The following is a 23,114-nucleotide window of genomic DNA, read 5'->3' as shown; positions in this document are numbered from 1 at the left end:
TCTGAGATTATATAATTTGATCACATTCTAAACATCCAATTTTATTTAATCACTGAAAAGTGTGGTGCATACATTTATGATTGAAAAATAAATTAACAATAATTGTGGATAACACCAGTTTTTATTTCACGAACACACAATTTTAAATAAAACAAAAATAAAAATCTAAATATTTTGCTGACCTTATTTTAAGATTTCAATAAAGGTTATTTTAAATTTAACTGTATCTATCTTTATTTATGGGTGCACTTCCCCTTAAATTAGTCATGTATCTTACTATAATTTGTATACCAGGGAAGGACGATTTGTAACTTACACACTGACAGATAGATTGGCCGATCAATTGATCGGCCAATATATCTGCTGCACATCGGCCAGTGTGTACCCGCGACGACGTTCACCAACATATCGCATTGGCTGTGCTGCACAGCCGATGGACAGCCACCACACACACAAGCAGATGATGGCCTTTCAGTGTGTATGAACGACCATCATCTGCAGATATATCACTATATAGATTACTCGATCTGCAGATATATCTGTCGGGTGTGTACCCACCTTAAGGGTCTGTGCAGATATTCTTTTGTTTTGCTGTTGACTATACTATTATTATTATCATTTATTTATATGGCGCCACAAGTGTTCCGCAGCGCCTTACAAAGTACATAAACAAATTAGTAACCAGCGATTTACAATACAATACAATACAGGATACAGACATGGATAATAAACATAGCTATATATTAGCGACCTTTACACCAATATAAACAGCCAAGTGTTAGTGGGAATAAGAGATAAATGAAAATACAGTAGGGAGAAGCACAAAAGGGTAGAGGGCCCTGCTCGAAAGAGCTTACATTCTAAAACTATATGTTGAGAAGGAAGTAGGAACCCAAAATACAGATATATGGAAACATAAGTGAACAGACACGCGTTTGCTCATGGGCAAATGGAGATTTTTATGTTTAACTGTAAATTGGGCCCTATATATCTGCACAAAATGAGCATCAAAAAGTAGAGTATGGCAAGGTCCATTGTATGCAGCTGGTAAACAAACACATTTGTACGTTGCTTCTCCACATTTAATTTTTTTATTTAGTTTATTTAAAATTTTTGGAGAAAAGTAACAAAAGGAAATAAAACAAAAGAACAAAAGATCACAAATATAACGTTGAACTATACTCTTCTAAACTATGATACAATACAATTGTACAATCTCCTCAAATAATGGAAAAAAGTGAGATCCATACAAAGAATAGCAGACAAATGAAAAAAAAAAAAGAGGACAAATATCACAATTGAATAAATAGCATATCCATACTTCTAATATGTAAATAGCACCATCTGCAATCAAAATGTACACTTTATATTAGCATGTTATTTTTCATTTAACATAATTGACATAAAGATGATTTATATATACTACCTCAGCGTTTTTCAACCACTGTGACGCAGCACACTGGGGTGCCGTGAGCGGTTCTCAGGCGTGCCGCTGGAGATGTGCCCGCCAGTGTGCATCTGCCGCCGCCACTTTATCTTAAAACTTCAGTCCCGAGCAGCGCTGGGCTGTTATGGATTGCTCAGATGCGGCCCAGGCCATGACCTAAATCCTGACCTATGGAGACGTGGTGGCGTGACATCATAGGTCATGCACGCCGCGTCTCTGTCCCTCCCGCCCGCACAGTGCTCCCTGCTCTGCTTGGAGTGACTGAGCAGGGCTCTTTCCACTCCTGTCACAGTACTTCAGCTACTCCTGCTGAGGGACAGGGACTACTGTGATCTTCCCTGCTATTGAAAGGTAGGGGCCAATGTGTTTTATTTTTTTTGTGTTAGCCATTGTGACTGTGTTTATTTTCTGTGGGGGCCACTGTTATTGTGTGTTTTTTCTGTGGCAGCCATTGTGATTGTGTTTAATTTCTACTAATTTTAATAGAAATAATAACAAATATCAACATATATTAAAAATATGTTATATATTATATTTGAAATAAAAACTAATGGTGTGCCTTAACAGTCTTAAAATTTTGTTTAGTGTGCCACTGTTACAAGTCCAGTCCAGGACTTGTCTCCTGCCACTATTCCTCCTGCTCTTGACCGTGTTTCTAGGTTGCCGGTTGCTAGGATGTCCAGACGCCAGAGGATTTCACGTTTCCTCCTAGTGCTGCCTGATTGGCAGCTGATCCTTTTTGAACTTCCTTGACTGTCGCCGTACTGTCGGCTATAGAGTTTTCATGTGGAACTTTTGGGTATACTACTTGCTTCCTGTGCATCCAGACTTCCAGTTATAATCAGTACATGCAACGTGTACTCTGATCACCGGCTTCTAAGTGACCCACGTTCCTCGGCATCAGCCGCATCGCTATCTGCTAGGTGTTTGCAGGCCATCCAGCAATCCTGTTTCAATACCTGTTTCAAGCATCGCTGTCTACAAGGCCCTCCAGCAATCCTGCCTCTATGCCACGTTTCAAGCATCGCTGTCTACTCAGCCCTCCAGCAATCCTGCTTCCATACCATGTTGCAAGCAATGCTGTCTATTCGGCCCTCCTGGCCATCCAGTAATCCTGCTTCTACACCACGTTTCAAGCATCACTGTCAACTAGGCCCTCCTGGCTATCCAGCAACTTTACTTTGGGCTGAAAATCTATATTCTATTTGACTGTTCAATTGTATCAGCTCCTTATTGCACCTTTGACATGTTGTGGTTGGACTGGCCCTTCAGGTCTGCCGTTTTTCTTACAAAGTACACTGCCATGATTTTGATATACTGCTTTTGTCTGTTCTTTGATGAGCCTTGTATTTCCAATACCTCCATCTCGGTCCTAGCAATTGCTAGAGGATCGTAACAGCCGCAAGTTATAAAAGTTTGAAAATCATTTTACTACCTGTTGCCTGCGGCTTCATCCACAATGAAATGACCCTGCCAATGTGACCGGCAGCCCTATACAGACTGGTGGCAGCAGCGCCTTCATCATCACTACTCATACCAATGTCACTGTATGTTCTGTGCACACTCTATGCAGCCTATCCTATTCAAGTGAACGCAGGCCCAAAGTACCTCCCGCCAGTCCTTACCCAGGCCCAGTGGCAGGGGAGTACAAATGGTACCCCCGTCCAGGGCTCCAAGGCTCAGAGGGCCCTGAGGTTCGGAGGGGTAGTGGTGCCTAATTGAGTTTAATTCAATTGATTAATTAAAGGCTGGCCATCGGGGGCAGCGCAAATAGACTAAGAAAAAAAGACTAAAAAATAAAAAATCAAGCGCCACCCTGCAGTTATCCTCCTCCAGCCCCATCACCTGGTCTGGTCAGGCATGATGCTGTGCCAGCCCTCCCTGGTCTGTCCCTACCGCCGTGGAAACAGCTAGATCCCGTACGCCAGAAGGACCTTTCCTAAGTTAGGCCCTGGCGGGGAGCTGAGGGCGGGGCCAAAGTCAGTCTGAATGGTAAGGATGGATGTGCTCTGGGGCGTCCATGTTCTATTGCTAAGCGAACAAGTGGAAGTGGGACACCAGCAGAGGAGGAAGCGGCGGCAGCGATTCCCCGGGAGTGCACGTGGTGCCAGGGCTCTAGGAGTGGATGTGGCCAGGAACTTGGTGCTACTATAGGTCTGGCTGGCAGCTAGGTCTGGCTAGCAGGAGGTAGAGGGGTACTATATCTGCCTGGCAGTGGGGTGGAGGTTGCTAGGGCTGCTTTCCCATTAAGAGATGGATGCCAATTAAGCACATTAATAGGGGAGAGGGGTTACTGGTGCTGTCCGCCCTATAAAGGGGGTGCCACTGCTAAGAGAGGAGCAGGGTGGAACACAGGCAGCCTAGCAAGAGGTGGAAGTGAACCACTGTCTATTGCCTGCCGCCATGCACAATGTCAAGCAGCAAACACCCACTCCAGTTCCAACTATGTGGCAGCGTAACATTGACTGGCAGCTGCCTCAGCCTGCATAAACTTGTAAGTTACAGTGCATTTGCCATATTATTCCAAATAAATATGATGTGTTGCTGTGTGTATATATATGTATATATATATATATGAAGAAGTCCAACTGGATGAAACGCATTGGTGGCCCTGTTCCTGCCTCTCTCCATATTGCTGACCATTCTGCAGATAAGCACTTTATTACTGTATTTGTTTTTAAATGCTTTGTTGTTAGTCTTTGTTGTACTCCATATCCACCACGTGGAATGCCTGTAAAGTACTACATATAAGCCTAAAAGTTTTTTTATTTGGTACGCACATTTTATAACTTGAGCACGTACACTTCACTTAAAAATTACTATACTATCAGGCGCATGTTTTTTCCAACCCTCACATATACATATATATATATATATATATATATATATATATATGTCCAATTGGTCCGGCACTCCCGTGTACCTTGTTTTGTGCTGCCTGCGTTCCCTCCTCCGCAATAGGTAGTATGTGCAGAAAATGTAGACGGCACTGCAGGTCTTTACATCAACGTGGTTTATTGTGGCACAATAAACCACGTCTGCAGTGCCGCCTACATTTTCTGCACATACAATATATATAAATATATATATATTACATTTTCTGCACATACTATATATATATATATATATATATATAGTGCCTTGCAAAAGTATTCACCCCCCCTTTGGTTGAAGGTGTGCATCATTTCATATACAGAACATGCCTACAACTGTGAAGTTGTGTTTTTTTTAGGGATGTGCAGGCTCGGATAGGTTCGAGTTTGCACGTGGAGTTCGGATTTTTCCCTCCAAAAAAACGGAACTCAGAACGAGGCAAAACGTCATCTTACATGGACGAACATCATCATTCCTTGTCTTTTGTCCAGGAATGATGATGTTCGTCCATGTAAGATGACGTTTTGCCTCGTTCTGAGTTCCGTTTTTTTGGAGGGAAAAATCCGAACTCCACGTGCAAACTCGAACCTATCCGAGCCTGCACATCCCTAGTTTTTTTATATTGTGAATCAAACAACATTTAGGACAACATAACAGAAAACTTCAGCGTGTATAACTATTCACCCCCTAAAGTCAGTACTTTGTCGAGCCACCTTTTGTGGCAATTACAGCTGCAAGTCATTTTGGATAAGTCTCTATGAGCTTGCCACATCTTGCCCCTAGGATTTTTGCCCATTCCTTAAGGCAAAACTGCTCCAGCTCCTTCATGTTGGATGGTTTCCGCTTCTGAACAGCAATCTTCAAGACTGACCACAGATTCTCAATTGGATTGAGATCTGGACTTTGACTAGGCCATTCCAACACATTTAAATGTTTCCCCTTAAACCACTCGAGTGTTGCTTTAGCAGTATGCTTCGGGTCATTGGTCCTCATTCAGAGCCGTTCGCTATTTGCGGTCGTTCGTTTAAAAACAAGGGGTGGCTATTCAAATGATCCGTACGCACATTGCAGTCTGTTCACACCTCTAAGTCTGAACGAGCGAGCAAAACATATGCTCGTTTTTTTGTTAAAAACGCCCCCTGGCCGCTCGCACCATACGTCATGTCCGCTATTTATTAGATTAATCGAGTACATCGACCAGCGTATGAACTGCTCGCTATTCTTGTGGTTGGTGTTTGCTACCACAAATTTGCGAGCAGTTCTGGCTCTAAAATAACCCAGTGACGTTGTCAATGACGCTGCTGTTTTAAATATACACACCCATAAAACGCCCGTTTTGACCTTTAAGCACGCCTGCGTTCGGATCTCCACTCCCCATTTTCAAGCACCTTCCCCTGTTACCACCCACATACGCCTCATGCTGTCACTCAAAATAGCAGGCACTCGCAATATAGCGTACAAACGATTTTCGGCCGCACTGACTGGTTCGCGCATGCGTACTAAAAACCGTACGCATGCGCAGATGTGAAAACATCGCTCGGAACGAGCGTACTGCCGCTAACGAGCGGCTCTGAATGAGGGCCATTGTCCTGCTGGAAGGTGAACCTCTGTCTCAGTCTCAAATCACAGGCATACTGAAACAGGTTTTGCTCAAGAATATCCCTGTATTGAGTCCGGATAATTAAATAGCCCTTAACCCTGTCAACTGGCCGGTATTATCGGACAGACCGTGAGTTATAGAGGCTTGACCCACCCTAACACCTCACCTGGTTGACTGGAATTACCAGATGGAGACACTCTATATTACATAGCCGCTTCTTGTGTTGAAAACGCTAACGACACTTTCCTAGACATCATCATCGCCTGCATTTTGTGAATTAGCGGCTTCCAACAGCTCAGGAACCTTGGCACACTGTCAAAAGATAATACATTTCTGCCAGAACTACGTCTATGAAACTGATAGGCTACCTTCCAAGTAATAAATACCACTGTTTCGAAATGTTGGATCATCTCTGCTAATTCCAACTGGACCCTCCGTCGCCCGTCTATATATTGAGTAACAGTATAAACTTCCATATCTGATATCTAACACATAACAGCAGGCCTACAGCTCTTTCATGATGGCACCTAAACGCCCAAAGCCTTCGACTGTTCCACAAGTATCGTTCTTCAAAGCGTCTCCCTCCTCACAAACCGATAAAGCAGGCCCATAATCTAATAAAAGCAGTAAACACCCGTCTGCTTTAGGCACCCCATCTGACGACGCCCCACGAGCTTCCTCCAAACAACTGGAAGTTGCAGATGATCCCCCACTCACAATGGGCTCCATGAGGATGCTCTTGGCTTCTTTTAAGGACGATATTACTTCTGAATTTAAATCAGCTTTGCAATCTTGTCAACGCTCGGTGGACGAGTTGGGGTCCCGCACAGACCATTTGGAGAACAAGTTGGAAGAGGTCGTAAAATCACATAATGAACTGATCAATCTTCATGAAGAGTTACAGTCAGAGGCCACATCCCTGAGGATTAAGACCGCAGACCTGGAAGATAGGTCTAGGCGAAATAATCTGAAGCTTCGTGGGATTCCGGAGAAAATTCCAAATTCAGAGTTGACAGCACATGTGATGGATTTATTTACGAAACTTCTACCAACTACACTGATATCAGACTTTTTACTACCGTGTGCATAGACTGCCTAAAGCCCGTAATGCTCCTACCGATGCTCCTAGGGATGTTCTGACGCGAGTACATTTTTTCCACACTAAAGAGGCAATCCTTCGTGCAGCAAGGTCAGCAGATGCTTCCACTATGGGAAAAATCCAAATCTTTGGTGACCTCTCTGCTGCAACGCTAGCATCAAGAAGATAATTTCTGCCAGTCTCCAGAGCCCTACAAAAGGCTTCCATCAATTATAGATGGGGCTTCCCCACTAAATTGATAATCAATAGGAATGGCTCTACCACAGTGGTATCGGATCCAGCGGCCGGTATCCAGCTTCTAGTGTCCTGGAATCTAGAAGACATCTCACAGAAGTTACCAAGCAACGTGCATATAAACCAGGAATGGTCTTAACTGTTTTCAGAATGTCTGTATCCTTTCTCATAGCGGTGTACCCACCTAGTGTTGCAATATCTAACTGACTATTCGTTGTATGATGCTCCTTTTTTTTTTTTTTTGTGACACTTTATAATTAGGGCGACTTGCATAGAGGTAGTAAATTATAGAATAGTGCTGCCTTTTCAGTTTAAGCCGCAAAATGGAGCGTCATGTTCATGTACCGTTTATTTCACAGTTTGGAACACTGGGTGTGTGCCTATTGCTTTTTGTTTTCTTTTTCTCTATATACATCTGAGACCTTTTTCTGTGTTCTCTATTTAAGTGATAGATATATGTCGTTGTATGTGTTTTCTGTTTCTTTTATATAGAATACTCAAGTTTAATGCAAAGTGTTCTGACCCCGGGCGACGAGGGTTAAATGTTCTATTGGCCACTCACCCCAATGTACCACCTAAGAAGGTGGTCCCTGATAGTTTCTTTATGGAACTATTCATTTTTCCTTATTACTCTGTTTTCTTATCTTTTTTCATATTTCACCAATTTAACTAGTTTTCAGGTACTTTATATAACCAGCAATCCGTTCTTATCTTTGGTACACTTAGGTTCAGAACAATTAATGCTAAGCAATGTTATAATATTTCCAAATGGTTAAGATATTGTCTATTAACGTTAAGGGACTCAACTCTCCCAATAAAAGACGACTCGCACTGTGATATTTTGCTAAATGTAAGGCTCATATCATCGGTATTCAAGAGACCCATTTCCAACAATTCGCCCCCCCCTCAATTTTCTAATTTGAAATTTCCCATTTGCTATACCTCCAATGGTCCTTGCAAAAAAGCTGGAGTGGCAATTCTATTTTCTAATACAAGTAATTTTATCTTAGATAAACAAATAAATGATAAGGAGGGCCGATATCTTATACTTGTAGGTAAATTAGATAATGTTCCAGTGACACTTGCATCAATATATGCTCCAAACACGAAACAAATATCCTTTATTAGGAAATTTTGCACGGCTCTTCAAACATATAAAAAAGGGATTTTGCTATTATTGGGAGATTTTAATATTGCTCAGCTATCCGCTGTGGGATAAATCCTCATCCAAATCAAAAATTAATCCGCAACCTTCTCAAAATCATTCTCAGAGCTTCAGACGAATCCTTAGTGAATACGAGTTGTATGACGTATGGAGGGCAGGGCATCCAGGTGAGAGGGACTACACCTATTATTCTCAGGTGCACAAATCCTATTCCCGCATTGATCTGGCCTTGGCAGATAAATGGTCCTTACCGTATATTAAACAATCATCAATCCTACCAGTTGCCTGGTCAGATCATGCAGCATTGTCCATAGATTGGGATATCAATAGATTGAGGCCTCCCCCAGGCTCCTGGCGCTTGGGAGAATATCTTCTGACCCATACCGAATCTAAACAATTAATATCCAATGCCCTATCCCTGATTCTGGAAACCAACAAACCAGAGGATACTTTCTCGTTTACCTTCTGGTGTTCGCTTAAAGCAGTGCTTAGGGGTTCAGCTATTCAGGCAGCGGCTCGTTTACATAAGGCGTCTATTCTCCAACAAGTAAATATCGAATGTCGACTGGCAGATTTAGATGCTAAACATAAACTTAATCCGAAGGACGATGCAATTTATAGGGAACTACTTAATGTCAGAACAGAATGGATCACTTTGGCTCTTAAAAAAGTCCATCAGACAATGTTTAAGCTACGCCAAAAGTTCTATATTCAAGGAGACAGGGCAGGCCGAATGCTAGCACGAAAGTTAAGGGGGAAAAGAGCAAAAGAAAGTATAAGAATGATTTCCAATATCAAAGGTACCAAAATTACAGATCCCTATGCTATAGCGGAATCCTTTGCGCAGTATTATTCCTCCCTTTACAATCTGAAAGATGACCCTATGACGCCCCAACCCTGACTAACCCAGATAGATGATTTTCTTAGTACAGTGGACCTTCCATCCCTGGACGCTGACGCTTTGACTGCACTAGCTGATCCCTGGTCCAAGGAAGAAATTTTGGGCCTGATTCAGAGCCGCTCGTAAGCGGCCGCTCGTTCGCTCCGAGCGATGTTCGCACAACTGCGCATGCATATGGGTCATAATGCGCATGCACCAACCAGTCAGTGCGATCGGAAATCGAGCGCTCGCAAAATAGCGAGTGCCTGCTAATTTGAGTGACAGGATGAGGCGTTTGTGGGTGGTAACAGGGGAAGGTGCTTGAAAACGGGGAGTGGAGATCCGAACGCAGGCGTGCCAAACGGTCAAAACGGGCGTTTTAAGGGTGTGCATAATTAACAAAGCAGCGTCATCGACCACGTCACTTGGTTGTTTCTTAGCCTGAACTGTTCGCATGATTGCGGTAGGATAAACCTACCACAAGCACTACGAGCAGTTCAGATGCCTTTCGATGTACTCGATTAATCAAATAAATAGCGGAGATGACGTAGGATGCGAGCGGCCAGGGGGCGTCTTTACAAAATAACGAGCGCATGTTTCGTTCGCTCGCTCAGACATAGAGGAGTCAACAGACCGCAAAGAGCGAGCGCTCAATTTAAATAGCCGGCCCCTTTTTCTGACCCAGCGAGCGCAAATAGCGTGCCTATCTGAATCAGGTCCTTTATCAGTTATCAAATCCCTTCCTTTGGATAAGGCTCCGGGACCAGACGGTTATATAAATAAATTTTTTAAATGCTTTCAAGATACTTTGTCTCCCATCTTAGCACACATGTTTAATGATGTTTCATCAGGGGGCTCTTTCCCGAGAGAAATGCTAGAGGCGAGAATAGTAGCATTCCCCAAACCAGGTAAAAATTTGTCCTCCATGGCTAATTACAGGCCAATTGCACTTCTCAATACGGATATTAAAATATTCGCCAAACTCTTAGCAAACAGATTTAATTCACTGCTACCGATTTTAATACATCAAGATCAGGTAGGATTTGTGACAGGGAGGCAGGGACCTGATAATACGAGAAAGGTGATCAATATTATTGAATCTTTCTCCAGTCTTGACCAACCTCTCCTACTACTATCATTAGACGCAGAAAAAGCGTTCGACAGACTGAATTGGAAATATTTAAAAGCAGTATTGGTTAAATTTGGAATAAAGGGCAGCTTTCTTACGTCAATACTTGCTTTATATTCTTCCCCCTCGGCCAGAGTCTTTGTCAATGGCATACTTTCCACCCCATTTATGATTACAAATGGTACGAGACAAGGGTGTCCCTTGTCTCCACTGGTGTTTGCTCTGGCGATCGAACCATTGGCAGAAGCCATCAGACAGGACCATAACATTGCAGGACTCATCCTCTTTGGCAAAATGTACAAAACAAGCCTGTTTGCTGACGACATCCTGCTGACAATAACAGATCCGATTAACTCCCTAGCAGCTCTACATAGTCTGTTGGGAGAATTCTCTGGGGTCTCTTACTATAAGTTAAACTGCTCCAAAACGGAGGCTCTCCCTATTAATTTCCCACAACACTTATTGGCATCCCTTAAAGTGAATTACACATATGCTTGGCAGGATCATTCTATTAAATATTTAGGAATTCATTTAACGGCCACTACTAATAGTCTAATAGCAGCTAATTATCTACCATTGATACGACAACTGTCATTATTTAAGGATTGGATGATGTCCGATATATCATGGATGGGCAGACTTTCTGCCTTAAAAATGGTTGTACTACCAAAGTTATTATATTTTTTTCAAACATTGCCCATATTAATCCCTCAATATGTACTCATTAAAATCCAAAAACTTTTTACTTCCTATATTTGGAAGGATAGGAAACCTAGGCAAGCAAGGAAAATACTGTCCTTACCTAAGACGGGGAGGCATGGGATTCCCGAATCTTCGCAAGTACCAAATAGCATCCCTATTAGCACAAGTGAATCCTTGGTTTTCAAAGGGGAAATTGATGCCATGGGTCCAGCTGGAATGGGATATGCTACTCCATTCCCACTCACAGATTGTCTCTGGTTACCATCTCATGTTAGGATCCCATGGATCGAAAAATGTACGACGATATCCTCAAGCAGGAAAGCCTGGTTAGAAATGGTTAATGCGTCAACAGAAGTTGGTCTTCCTTCCACGGGTTTCTCACTGGAAGGACTGGCCGCTTTAATACCAAATTTAAGCTTTGAGACTTGGAAATCCCAGGGTATTTTTTCCCTTAAAGAAATAACTACACTCGGCACTCTTCAGCCATTTACCCAAATTAATGCACAATTCCACACCTCTTTTAGAGAGTTTTATAAATATTTACAAATAAGACATTGGCTACAAAGTATAACTCCACCCCCATACATCATCAAAGATCTCCCTAAACTTTTAGCAAATCAACTAAATAAAGTAAATAACAAAGGAGCCATTACATGGTGGTACTCTCAATTAACGACTCCCACAGAATTCAACAAACCTGCAACAATTGTGAAATGGGAAACAGATCTCTCTTGTATCTTCTCTTAAGAGGACTGCTGTCTAATTTATAAAACTAGTCATAAAGTTTAAAAATGTATATCGCATATGGAACAATATTATCGGTTGCTTCACCGACAATATTTCACGCCTAAACTAATGCATACTATCTCATCATCCCACTCCAATTTATGTTGGCGGAACTGTGGCCATGTCGGCTCTTTACTCCACATATTTTGGACTTGCCCTTTTATCACTTTGCTATGGAAAGAGGTATTTATTTTAATATCAAAAATTGTAAAGATCACTGTCCCTCCACACCCGGTTATAGCTATCTTTCATATATACAAAGTCGATATGACCTCTAACGACCGTTATTTAATGGGACACGTCCTGATCGTCACTAAAATAATGTTGGCCCAAAGCTGGAGATCTTCTATAATCCCCACTTTGGAAGATATAGAAAAAAAGGTCCAAACTCATTTTGAGTTTGAAACAGCTGGAGTAAATTATTCCACAGCACCATCCAATCCGCTAATTCAGTGGCTGAATTGGTCTGAATACTGGTCCTCAAAACCCAAACCCAGAGACCCAAAATACTAAATTTTGGATAAATAACCGGGCTTAAGTGGATCAGTGGAGGTTACGGGGAGAGTTGCTTTGTCCCTTCTATGGCTTTGACCATCTGGAATACATTAATATAGCTAGTAGTCTATATCTCGTCAGTTTAGTTGTTTGCAATGTGTGATTACTAGATAAAAATAACGTGATTATATATTAACTGATGAAAACAGTTGCCTGTTCCGGACTGTATTAATATTACCAGGTTATATCTGTTAGTTTCTATGCAAATATTGTACCTATTTCTTTATTTCTGTTTCCCTGATCCCATCCCTTTTTTTATTTCTGTATCCCAGATCCTACCCTTATAATTTTGAAACAATAAAAATTAAATGTTTAAAAAAAAAAAAAAAAAAGAATATCCCTGTATTTAGCACCATCCATCTTTCCCTCGACTCGAATCAGTTTCCCAATCCCTGCTGCTGAAAAGCATCCCACAGCATGATGCTGCCACCACCATGTGTCACTGTGGGGATGGTGTTCTTGGGGTGATGGGATGTGCTGGGTTTGCGCCAGACATAGCGTTTTCCTTGGTGGCCGAAAAGTAACATTTTAGTCTCATCTGACCAGAGCACCTTCCTCCATACATTTGGGGAGTTACCCACATGCCTTTTGGCAAACTCACAATTGTGTCTTCTTATTTTTATCACTAAGTAATGGCTTTTTTCTGGCCACTCTTCCATAAAGCCCAGCTCTATGGAGTGTACGGCTTATTGTGGTCACATGCACAGATACACGTCTATGCTGTGGAACTCTGCAGCTCCTTCAGGGTTACCTTTGGTCTCTGTGCTGCCTCTCTGATTAATGCCCTCCTTGCCCGGTCTGTGAGTTTTAGTGGGCGGCCCTCTCTTGGCAGGTTTGTTGTGGTACCATGTTCTTTCCATTTGATGATGATGGATTTGATGGTGCTCAGGGGGATCATCAAAGATTTGGATATTTTTTTATAACCCAACCCAGAACTGCACTTCTCAACAACTTTGTCCCTGACTTGTATGGAGAACTCCTTGGCCTTCATGGCGTGATGCCTCTTGCTTAGTGATGTGGCAGCCTCTGGGGCCTTTCAGAAAAGGTGTGTTTATACTGACAGATCATGTGACACTTAAATTTCAACACAGGTGGACTTCATTTCACTATATATATATATATATATATATATATATATATATGAATTTGAGACTTCTGAAGGTAATTGGTTGCACCAGAACTTTTGAGGGGCTTCATAGCAAAGGGGCTGATTACATATGCACATGCCAATTTTCATAATTTTATTTATAAAGATTCTTTTTTTTATATATATATTATTTTTCTCATTTCACTTCACCAAATTAGACTATTTTGTGCAGATCCATCACATAAAATTCAGATTAAAAAATAAATAAATGACAGGTTGTAATGTAACAAAAAGGTAAAAAGCCAAGGGGGATGAATGCTTTTTCTGTGTATGTATGTGTGTGTATATATATATATATATATATATATGTATATGTGTGTGTGTGTGTGTGTGTGTGTGTGTGTGTGTGTGTGTGTGTGTGTGTGTGTAAAAAGGTTAAAGAGACATGCACCTGATAGGCAAGGCACTGTCTCTATATATATATATATATATATATATATATATATGACATGCACCTGATAATATTATTGTGGCAACCAGTGCTTCCAAATTAATAAAACTTTAAAGCTTATCTGAATTCCAAAGGACGGGGTTCACACTGGATGGGGTGTACACAAGATGTCATCAGCTGGAACACCTTAAGAAGAGCTCATTCAAGCCCATGGGGGTGATATGACAACAAATACTAAGGGCTGCGTGCCAGATAATGCTGTATTTATAGCCTGTAGTATGTCTTTCCACAAATCTCCTAGTATCCATTTTCAGTGTTTCTTAGAAATGTATGTGATGAGTGCACAGGAGTGCTCAGGGGGTACCTGGGAGTTGAATAAATAAAGGGCATGGGGAAAGAGGGAAGACGCAGCACTGGAACAAAATAGTGATCTACACAATAAAGGAATTCAAATGATGGTGGTATATGTGATAATTTATGTAAAGGGCCCCGTAGTCACATTCATTGACAGAGATGCTCCCAGAGAGTTAGTTATCCAAGGCAAAGAGAGAGAGGATAAAAAAGAGCAAACTCTCATAGGTGGGGCACACTATGTCATCAACAGATTATTAAAAATGAACTTTTATCAATAAATATAAAAATTCAAAAGACAAAGGGGGGCAAACAAGAAGGCATGAAGAAATTATATATATATATATATATATATATATATATATATATATAATTAAAAAATATGAAGAACTACAATTTTGTAGTATAAATGTACCTATGTAATTAAGCCAATTGTTATTCCAAAATAGCATTATGTGATGCTCAAAACATAATTGACAACAACAATTGCATATAGCTGTACAGTTACCACATGTAATATATACACAAATGGATGATTATCTTATCAGAAACCCACTAAGGTGCTACGTGCAAAGTAGTGCAGCAATTTGACATTATTTAGATAGATCTTAATGTAATGTCAATACTGTGCCAGAATATGAGTCAAGACATAGATGTCTTACCAGTATATATGGCATTTGCAGCATTCACATGTGCCGTTGAAAAGTTGCAGTGCATGGCACCACTTTCATGCATCTAAACTGTTTCACGCCTCTTTATAACACACATAAAAGGTGTCCGTTTAATTAAATATAAACATAAGCAGAATCATCAAAATTGATTACTCTAACAAGAAAATTCTAATTGCTAAGTGCCAAAGAAATATATAAAAATAAAAGAATTCATGCATAGGAACAAATGTTTGTAGTGAAATCAAGAATAACAAACAATGGGGATAAATATTTCAGGTAAATCTTGTAATTCGGTCTCCTGTATTGATGTAAGACACAAATAAAAATCAATGGCGAAAATGTAACATATATTGACAGAATTTGTCATTGATTCATACACAAGTCTCTGTAATTAAATGCAGCAACACCACGGACTTGAAAAGTCTATCTCTTAATTGGAAAATAAGTTTGAGGCATCCCTCATTATGCAGACAATTCAGTTATCATGTCCCCTATAAGTACAGCTGAAGATGAAAAAGATAGTGCCTGTGTACTGTTGCCAGTCTTACTATTGTATAGGACTGGGAATGAGTGTCCCTGTTCTGCGGCACAGTGATAGAACAAAAGATACTTTCTCTGCTGTCAGTGAGGGCAGTGTAATCACCCTGTTATCCCAGCATTGCAGCAGTGGCACTAGAAACTTTAGAAAGATCTTGGAAAATTTCAGGGAGAAGAAATTGTAGTTGTTCTAACAGATGGAGCAAACTCGTGAAATGTTTGGTAACACCAGTATCCGACAACTGCGAGGTCGAAAGACACTGGGAAGATGGATTAGAAGATTAGGGACCCACGTGGAACCAGCCAATGAGCGGCCACTGATTGGCTAGCGGCCCGTGAGAAATAACAGATGATTTCGTCCATCTGTCATTTCGTGAGGTATAAGTATATGTAACAACATATACTTACACATCATCGTTTGGTTCACGTAGGTCGTTTTTTTGTTTTGCCAAGATCGTGGATGCTACGGAGAGCGGCGCCAGGATGGAGGTGAGTATGAGATCTTTTTTCCAGGGACAGACGTGGATTCTACATGGGAGAAGTGGACCGACCGGCTGGTACAGGTAAGTATGTTTGAGTGGGTTAGGTGTATGGAATAAAGTTTCACTAGATACAGTGTGTGTGTGTACTGTGGTTTTTGAACTATTTATTTTACAGTGGGGTACGGGTTCCGGCAGCCTGCTGGCACTTGTAGTTCCACAAGTGCCAGAGGGCAGGCATGCTGGCACCTGTAGTTCCACTGTAAAATACAATAGTTTTCTTCTATTTTACACTTTATTACCCCTGGACCCACCGCTCCAGGGGTGCGGGGAAGAGCCCAGGGCTTCAGACCAAGCCTGGGGTTTCGAGAGAGGGTGGGACTCATTTTTTGGGGGATCCCCACCACCCCTGAGATCCTCGGCTTGGGGTGAGAATGCTTTGGCCATGGAGACCCGGTAATAGGGTCTCCTGGCTGTGGTATTACAACCCGGTCGGTTTGGGTCTTGTGCTGGTTTTAAAAATAGGGGACCCCTATGCAATTTTTTCTCCCTTATATTTAAAACCAGCACTGGCCCTGCAGCCAGGTGCTGGTTCCTAAATTACAGTGGAGCCCTATTCGTTTTGATTCCAGTAATTTTTCGGCCCACCCCAGGATGGCAGCCGGCCCCCCGCGATCACCACGAAAGTGGGTGGTCCTGGGGTGCGATGACGCGATTTGCGCTGAATCACATCAAGGTAGCCCCACCCCCTGCTTTATAATGCTGGTAATAATGCGATGAGGCAATCATTATTTATTATTATTATTATTACCAGTTATTTATATAGCGCACACACATATTCCGCAGCGCTTTACAGAGAATATTTGGCCATTCACATCAGTCCCTGCCCCAGTGGAGCTTACAATCTATATTCCCTAACACACGCTCAGACACATACACACTAGGGTTAATTTTTGCTGGGAGCCAATTAACCTACCAGTATATTTTTGGAGTGTGGGAGGAAACCAGAGTACCCGGAGGAAACCCACGCAAGCACAGGAAGAATATACAAACTCCGCACAGTTAGGGCCATGGTGGGAATTGAACCCACAACCTCAGTGCTGTGAGGCAGTAATGCTAACCATTACACCATCTGTGCTGCCCGGCATGCCCCCCGCTCCACCTGCTCAAACCGCCCCCACCCTCCCTGCTGCAGCAACCTGGCAGCCCCCACCCTGAGGGGGCTGCCCAAATGTCGGTAAAGGGGCCTATCCATTGGCGACCTGAAAAACTGAACGTCTAGCGTTCAGTCCTTCAGGTCGCCGGGTGCGGTGCCCGCACTGAACAGCGTTCACTGAACGTCTTGCAGTGCAGAATCCCGACCTCCTATCTCGGAACATAGGGAACCTGAAGATCGTCGTCAGGTTGACCAGCATGTTCCGTAAATAGTCGGGGTCGGCAAGGACCCAGCGTGCATGCGCATCGATGGTCCTTGCCGGCTATCCATTATACAACTTTGTAAACAATGCGACCAAAACCTCCTGGTTTTGGTCGGATCGTTCCAAAAGTTGTGTAATGGATAGGCCCCTTAAGTATGCTATCAAGTTTAGCAGCAGCTAAAACATTCAAAGTACATTTCATGGCTGCTATGGTGTACATACGTGACATTAAATAATATGTATTACTGATGTCTTCTAGACAAAAGCCAAGAGGCAGCGGAAGAGCCACAGCCTGAGAAAGCCTAGTATTTACCGAAAAGGACCCATCAGTGACTGGACATTGGGAAATGTGCCCTACATGAAGCCTGACAAATGACTAAAGAAAGACTTTTGTAACAATGAGATAACCAGCAGAAATGTGTCAGATCAAAGTCTGTGCTCAGGCTTGCTATTTATTAGGAACAAAGGATTCCCCTCCTGTAAATGAAATGTGAAAATGTATGGGAAAACAATTGTTTTAAATAACAACTTAATGGCATGCTACCTGGCAAGGAACTCTTTAGTTTACTCTTTAACTAAGAAAATACCCCCAGAAACAGCCGTTTTAATAATGCCCTGAGAAGATGTGTGTTTTCATTCTGTGTCTCCATGTTGTATAATGTTCAGATAATATTATTAGTACAGTGCTTGTACAGTTGACTTTTTATAAATCTGTAAAAATAATAAGACCATTGCTTGTAGAGAGAAGAGGTAAGAGAGATAGAGATCAGCAAATAAGTACTTTCTTTTTATTAATCATAACAATACATTACAATATGATTGTTTTGCTAATCATTTAGGTCAATTGTAATTAAGCTACATACTGTATACGGCTGGATTTATGTCACTGGAGACATTAGGTCCAGTGGGGCAGATGTACTAAGCTCTGGAAAGTGATAAATTGGAGAGTGATAATCATACCAGCCAATCAGCTCCTAACTGTCATTTTTCAAACACAGGGCCTGATTCATTAAGGATCGCTATTGTGATCGCATCTCCGTAATCACACGGTTCTGTTGTGAAAATATGCTAATTAATGCTATCGCAATGCCGTTGCACTGCCAGCATAGAGATGCCCACTGCCTCTCACTACCGCTATTTCACATCCGTAATACCTTACAAGCCTTCATAAACATTGGTAACATTGAGTACCATCGGCCCCTCACGCAGAATTACAGCAGCCCAGACCTTACTCAGCAATTGCTAACCTCGTTGCGCGCAGTAAGCACGTTTAAGCTGCGTATGCCAACGCACTGGCTAATTTATGCACGCCTATGCAACGGCATTCAAACGGACAGACACGCCTGTGTTTCTCCGACCACTTCCCTGTCACCACCTCCACAGGCTAACTGCCTGTCAGTCACTCTGCAATGGCTCTCTGTGGTCTGTGTGATCACAATGCCATCGCAGTGGTGCCTTCGCGCACATGTACTGCGATGCATGCGCAGTACATAACAATCGGCTGTCTGCGTACGCTTTAGCAATAGCGATCTTTAATAAATCAGGCCCACAGTCTGTCACATGACAGTAGCTGAGTGGCTGGTAGTTTATCACTCTCCAGTATCACTTTCCATAGCTTAATACATCTCCCCAGTATCTTTGGCAACCAAACATAAGCTCCTCCCTAGCCACAATCCATAATGTCCACTTAACTTTACCTGTTTCCTCCACACATTGCTCCTCTTACTAATTAAAGTAGACCCTTTTCCTCATATTTTCAGTATGTAACATAAAATAATTATTAAGAAACATTATACAATAAAAGTAGCACAACTATGCATACACAGGGCCACCAGGAGATCTGTTTTTGGACCTTAGCACTATGGAGTCGAGGTCAAGCACTGGGGTGGGGTCATGCCCAATTGTAAATATGTGGGCCATACACAGAAGCTGCTGGCCGCCAAAGGAGGTGAGACAAGGGCACGTAGCCTCGTTCCTGCTAGGCCACGCCCTCTGTAAGATGCGCTTTTGGGGGCGTGTTTGCAAGTTACACCCCCATTTTCAATTATGCTGGGGGCAAGCCCAGAACTCCATCAGTTGCTGGGCTGCCCCCAGCCCTCTACCTGCACTAAATTGATGCTGCGTGCATGCGTTTGGCATAAACTCAGCTTCATGGCACCACTGCTCTCTGCTGAGCAGAGCAGAGCTGTGGCGGTGCCTCAGTGGGACAGTGCCTGAAAAATGGGACTGTCCCGCTGGAATTGGCATAGTTGGGAGGTATGTCCTAGTACCCACTGGGCCTCCAAAAAGTTCTAAACTCCCTTCTTGGTACCCCTGTGCATTCACTCTACTAAAGCTGACCTTTTATACAGGTATAAAATCTACTATCCATAATGGTTAGAACTTAAGGAATTTCTGGATAAGGATTTTGTTTCTGTAATTTGAAGTGTGATGTATCAAATATACTATAATTACTTTAACAATTAGTCCTGTAATTTTTCACACTATCCCTGATATTCCACACATTAAATTATTTAGCAGTGCTCCTGCCCAGCAATAATTTACTTTTCATTTTTGATATCTGTCTGATTTTTGGTGTCCACATATGAGATCCAATACCTATATAAGAACAATTTTTCACTTTTGCATTTTATGTGTACTCTAAATAAGTATTTGTTTATGTTGTACTGTAAAGAATATATTGGTATTTTAAATTTGATGTATTACATTTATAATACTGCATGGAAGTGAACACAGAGCATAGAAATAATTCCTAATAGTACAAAATGTAGTACATGAGTATACATTTGTAGATCTTAAAGATTTACAATATATTTTGTAAATGGAAGCTTAATTTTATGCAACCTCAATTTGTAATGATCGAAAAACCTTAAATACCCTAACCTTCCCCCTAGTACCTACCCCTCCACTTCCGCACCCTAACCCTCACTCTTCCCCTAGTGCCTAACCCTCCCCTCCTGCAGCCTAACCCTCACTCTTCCCCTAGTGCCTAACCCTCCCCTCTTGCAGCCTAACCCTAACTCTTCCTCTAGTGCCTAACCCTCCCCTCCCGCAGCCTAACCCTAGCTCTCCCACTAGTACCTAACTCTCCCCTCCCACAGCCTAACTGTAACTCCTCTTCTAATGCCTAACTCTCCCCTCCCACAGCCTAACTGTAACTCCTCTTCTAATGCCTAACCCTCCCCTCCCTCAGCCTAACCTTAACTCTCCCCCTAGTGCCTAACCCTCCTCTCCCACAGCCTAACTATAACTCCTCCTCTAGTGCCTAACCCTCCCCTCCTGCAGCCTAAACTTTACTCTCCCCCTAGTGAATAACCCTCCTCTCCCACAGCCTAACTCTAACTCCTCCTCTAGTGCCTAACCCTCCCCTCCTGCAGGCAGAGGCATCTTAAGAGAGGAGGGGGCCCGTGTGCATTCCCTGTCCGGGGCCCCCTGCTCTCTTCCCGACTGCCGGCCGCGTCACCGCAGTAGTAAACTCTGTGCAGTAAACACTCTTGACAGTAAACACGCCATCTTCACGGTGATTTCCCTAGTGCACATGCGCAAAACGCCGGAAAAATGGCCACGGCGGCCATTTTTCAGGTGTTTTGTTCAACACTACAGCCCGATTCGGCACTTTGGAGGGGTAAGTGATAAAACATATGGCTGCAGGTTGTTTGGTGTGGGGCCCCCCCCGGACCCAGGAGCCTGTGTGCACCGCACACCATGCACCCATTATAAATATGCCCCTGCCCGCAAGCTAACCCCAACTCTTCCTCTAGTACCTAAACCTTCCCTCCCACAGCCTAACCCAAACTCTTCCTTTAATGCATAACCCAATCCCTCTGCTACTGCAGCCAAATTCTAATGCTCTGCTCCTGTATCCTAATCCTACCCTTACCTCCAGTGTTTAACCTTAATATTCCTCTCCCGCAGCTTACCCTCCCCCTAGTACCTAACCATAGCCCTCTGGTCCCACAGCCTAACCCTAATGTCAGCAATCTGCAGAATTTCGACATTTCAGATGACATGTTGACATCCTGCCAGTGTTGACATATTATCAATGTCGACATATTAACGGTCTACATAGTATTGTTGACACTATGACTGTCTACACTGTTATTGTTGACATAGTGACTGCATCCCCTTTATACCTAAGTAATAAAGATGACCACTGATAAAAATTAGATCACCACATTGGGCATACATGCATGTTGGAAATAATATGCATGGTGCGCATCTGCCACTGTTTCTCACCTGGACTACTCTCTCACAGCAGAGGAGCAGCAGACCGCAGTGCATGGTGGTCCCCAATGGGAACCACTGTGTTTCAGGCTGATTTGGGGAGAGACATCTTGGTTTCCCCAGCTGGAGCAAAGAGTGGGGAGTACACAATGACAAGGGAGAACGAGGCATGGCAATGGGGAGGAGGTTCACCTTTTGAAGCATGCTCACTGAGGTCAGTAGAAAAATAAAGGCCAAAACTAGGTGCAATTACTATAATCAGGAAGCTACGCCTCCCAACATACCACGGACACTGTCTCACAGGCCTGCGGTCGGCACATTTTTCTCAACTTGCCAGAACTTGGGACATATTTACCAACATCAGAGGCAGGAGTTTTAGGGATGTAGAGGGTGCGGGAGACTTCAGATTCATTGATGCTAGACATGCCCTGAGGGTCAGAACCAGCCCATTATGACATAGGCCCTGATTCAGAGCCGGACGCTCTGACAAAGCGCTTGCTCTGAATCAGGGCCGGCCTCCTTGTTTTTTAGGGCGGCCTCCTGGCCGCTCGCATAGCTGTGGGTGACCATCTTGACCATCGGGCTTGCGATGAGACCCTTGTGGTAGGGTCTCATTGCCGTAAGCCCAAGAGATTTCGGCTCTCACAGAGACGAAATCTCTCCCACTGACATCACTCGTGATGTCAGTGGGGCCACCCCCAAACGGAGGCGTTCACATGGGAACGCCGCCGTTTGAGCAGCCACTCCCCCGGCCCGCCCACCAAAGGGGGCGTGCTGTCACTCAACATCGACAGCACGCCCGCTTTGGTACAAGACCCGGAGCGACGGCTTGCCCGTCGCTATCCGGGTCTCGCGCATGCGCACTGGGCCACCATCGATCCGCTTCCGAGCGGGTCTGAATCAGGCCCATAGACCCATGGTTCCACTTTAGTACCTTCAAATGTTGAGAAGTATGAATACATGTGAATTAGCTATATGAATCAAACATTTAAATGTTTCCTACTTCATTGATAATGTTTCGGGATCCATAACCATTTGTTTAATTATGTTTTTAAAATTTTTAAATGAATGAAACAAAATAAAGCTGGCACAGGATTGTTTCTGTTACAGATTTCATGTGGAGGGGCTGTGGTGGGGCTGGGAATGTAATGTCTACTGTAGCTGAAGTAAAACTGATGCAAGTAGACCAGTGATCGTCAACCTTTTTCAACTCGTGGCACACCGAACAAATTTAAAATTGCTAAGGCACACCATCAGTCCCTCACGGGAAAAAAGCACAAACAGTGGCCCCCACATTAATTGCACAAACATTGGCCCCCACATTAATTGCCTGCATGAGTTTTGCCACCCATGTATCACTTCTAGCATCAATTGGACCAGTTAGTGCGAATTGGGGTTGTATGTAGCCATCTTACAACCGCATTT

The 23,114-nt window shown here is 42.9% G+C and overlaps 1 protein-coding gene across 1 annotated transcript in view; it reads left to right on the top strand.

Annotated features, from left to right (window-relative positions):
* Positions 1-22,774, top strand: part of LOC148523474 (protein LBH-like) — a 52,842-nt gene extending 30,068 nt beyond the window's left edge. Inside the window, exon 4 of the mRNA XM_088473131.1 lies at positions 17,725-22,774. Within this exon, the coding sequence (XP_088329257.1) occupies positions 17,725-17,771 (47 nt within the window). The 3' untranslated portion in view covers positions 17,772-22,774. The remainder of the gene's footprint in view (positions 1-17,724) is intronic.
* Positions 22,775-23,114: the final 340 nt, after the last annotated feature.

The sequence above is a fragment of the Taudactylus pleione genome, unplaced genomic scaffold, assembly GCF_031769625.1.
Source record: "Taudactylus pleione unplaced genomic scaffold, aTauple2 ptg000130l, whole genome shotgun sequence".
Lineage (NCBI taxonomy): Eukaryota > Metazoa > Chordata > Amphibia > Anura > Myobatrachidae > Taudactylus > Taudactylus pleione.
Note: the sequence above shows the minus strand (reverse complement) of the source record. Positions and strands in the feature narration are given on the sequence as shown.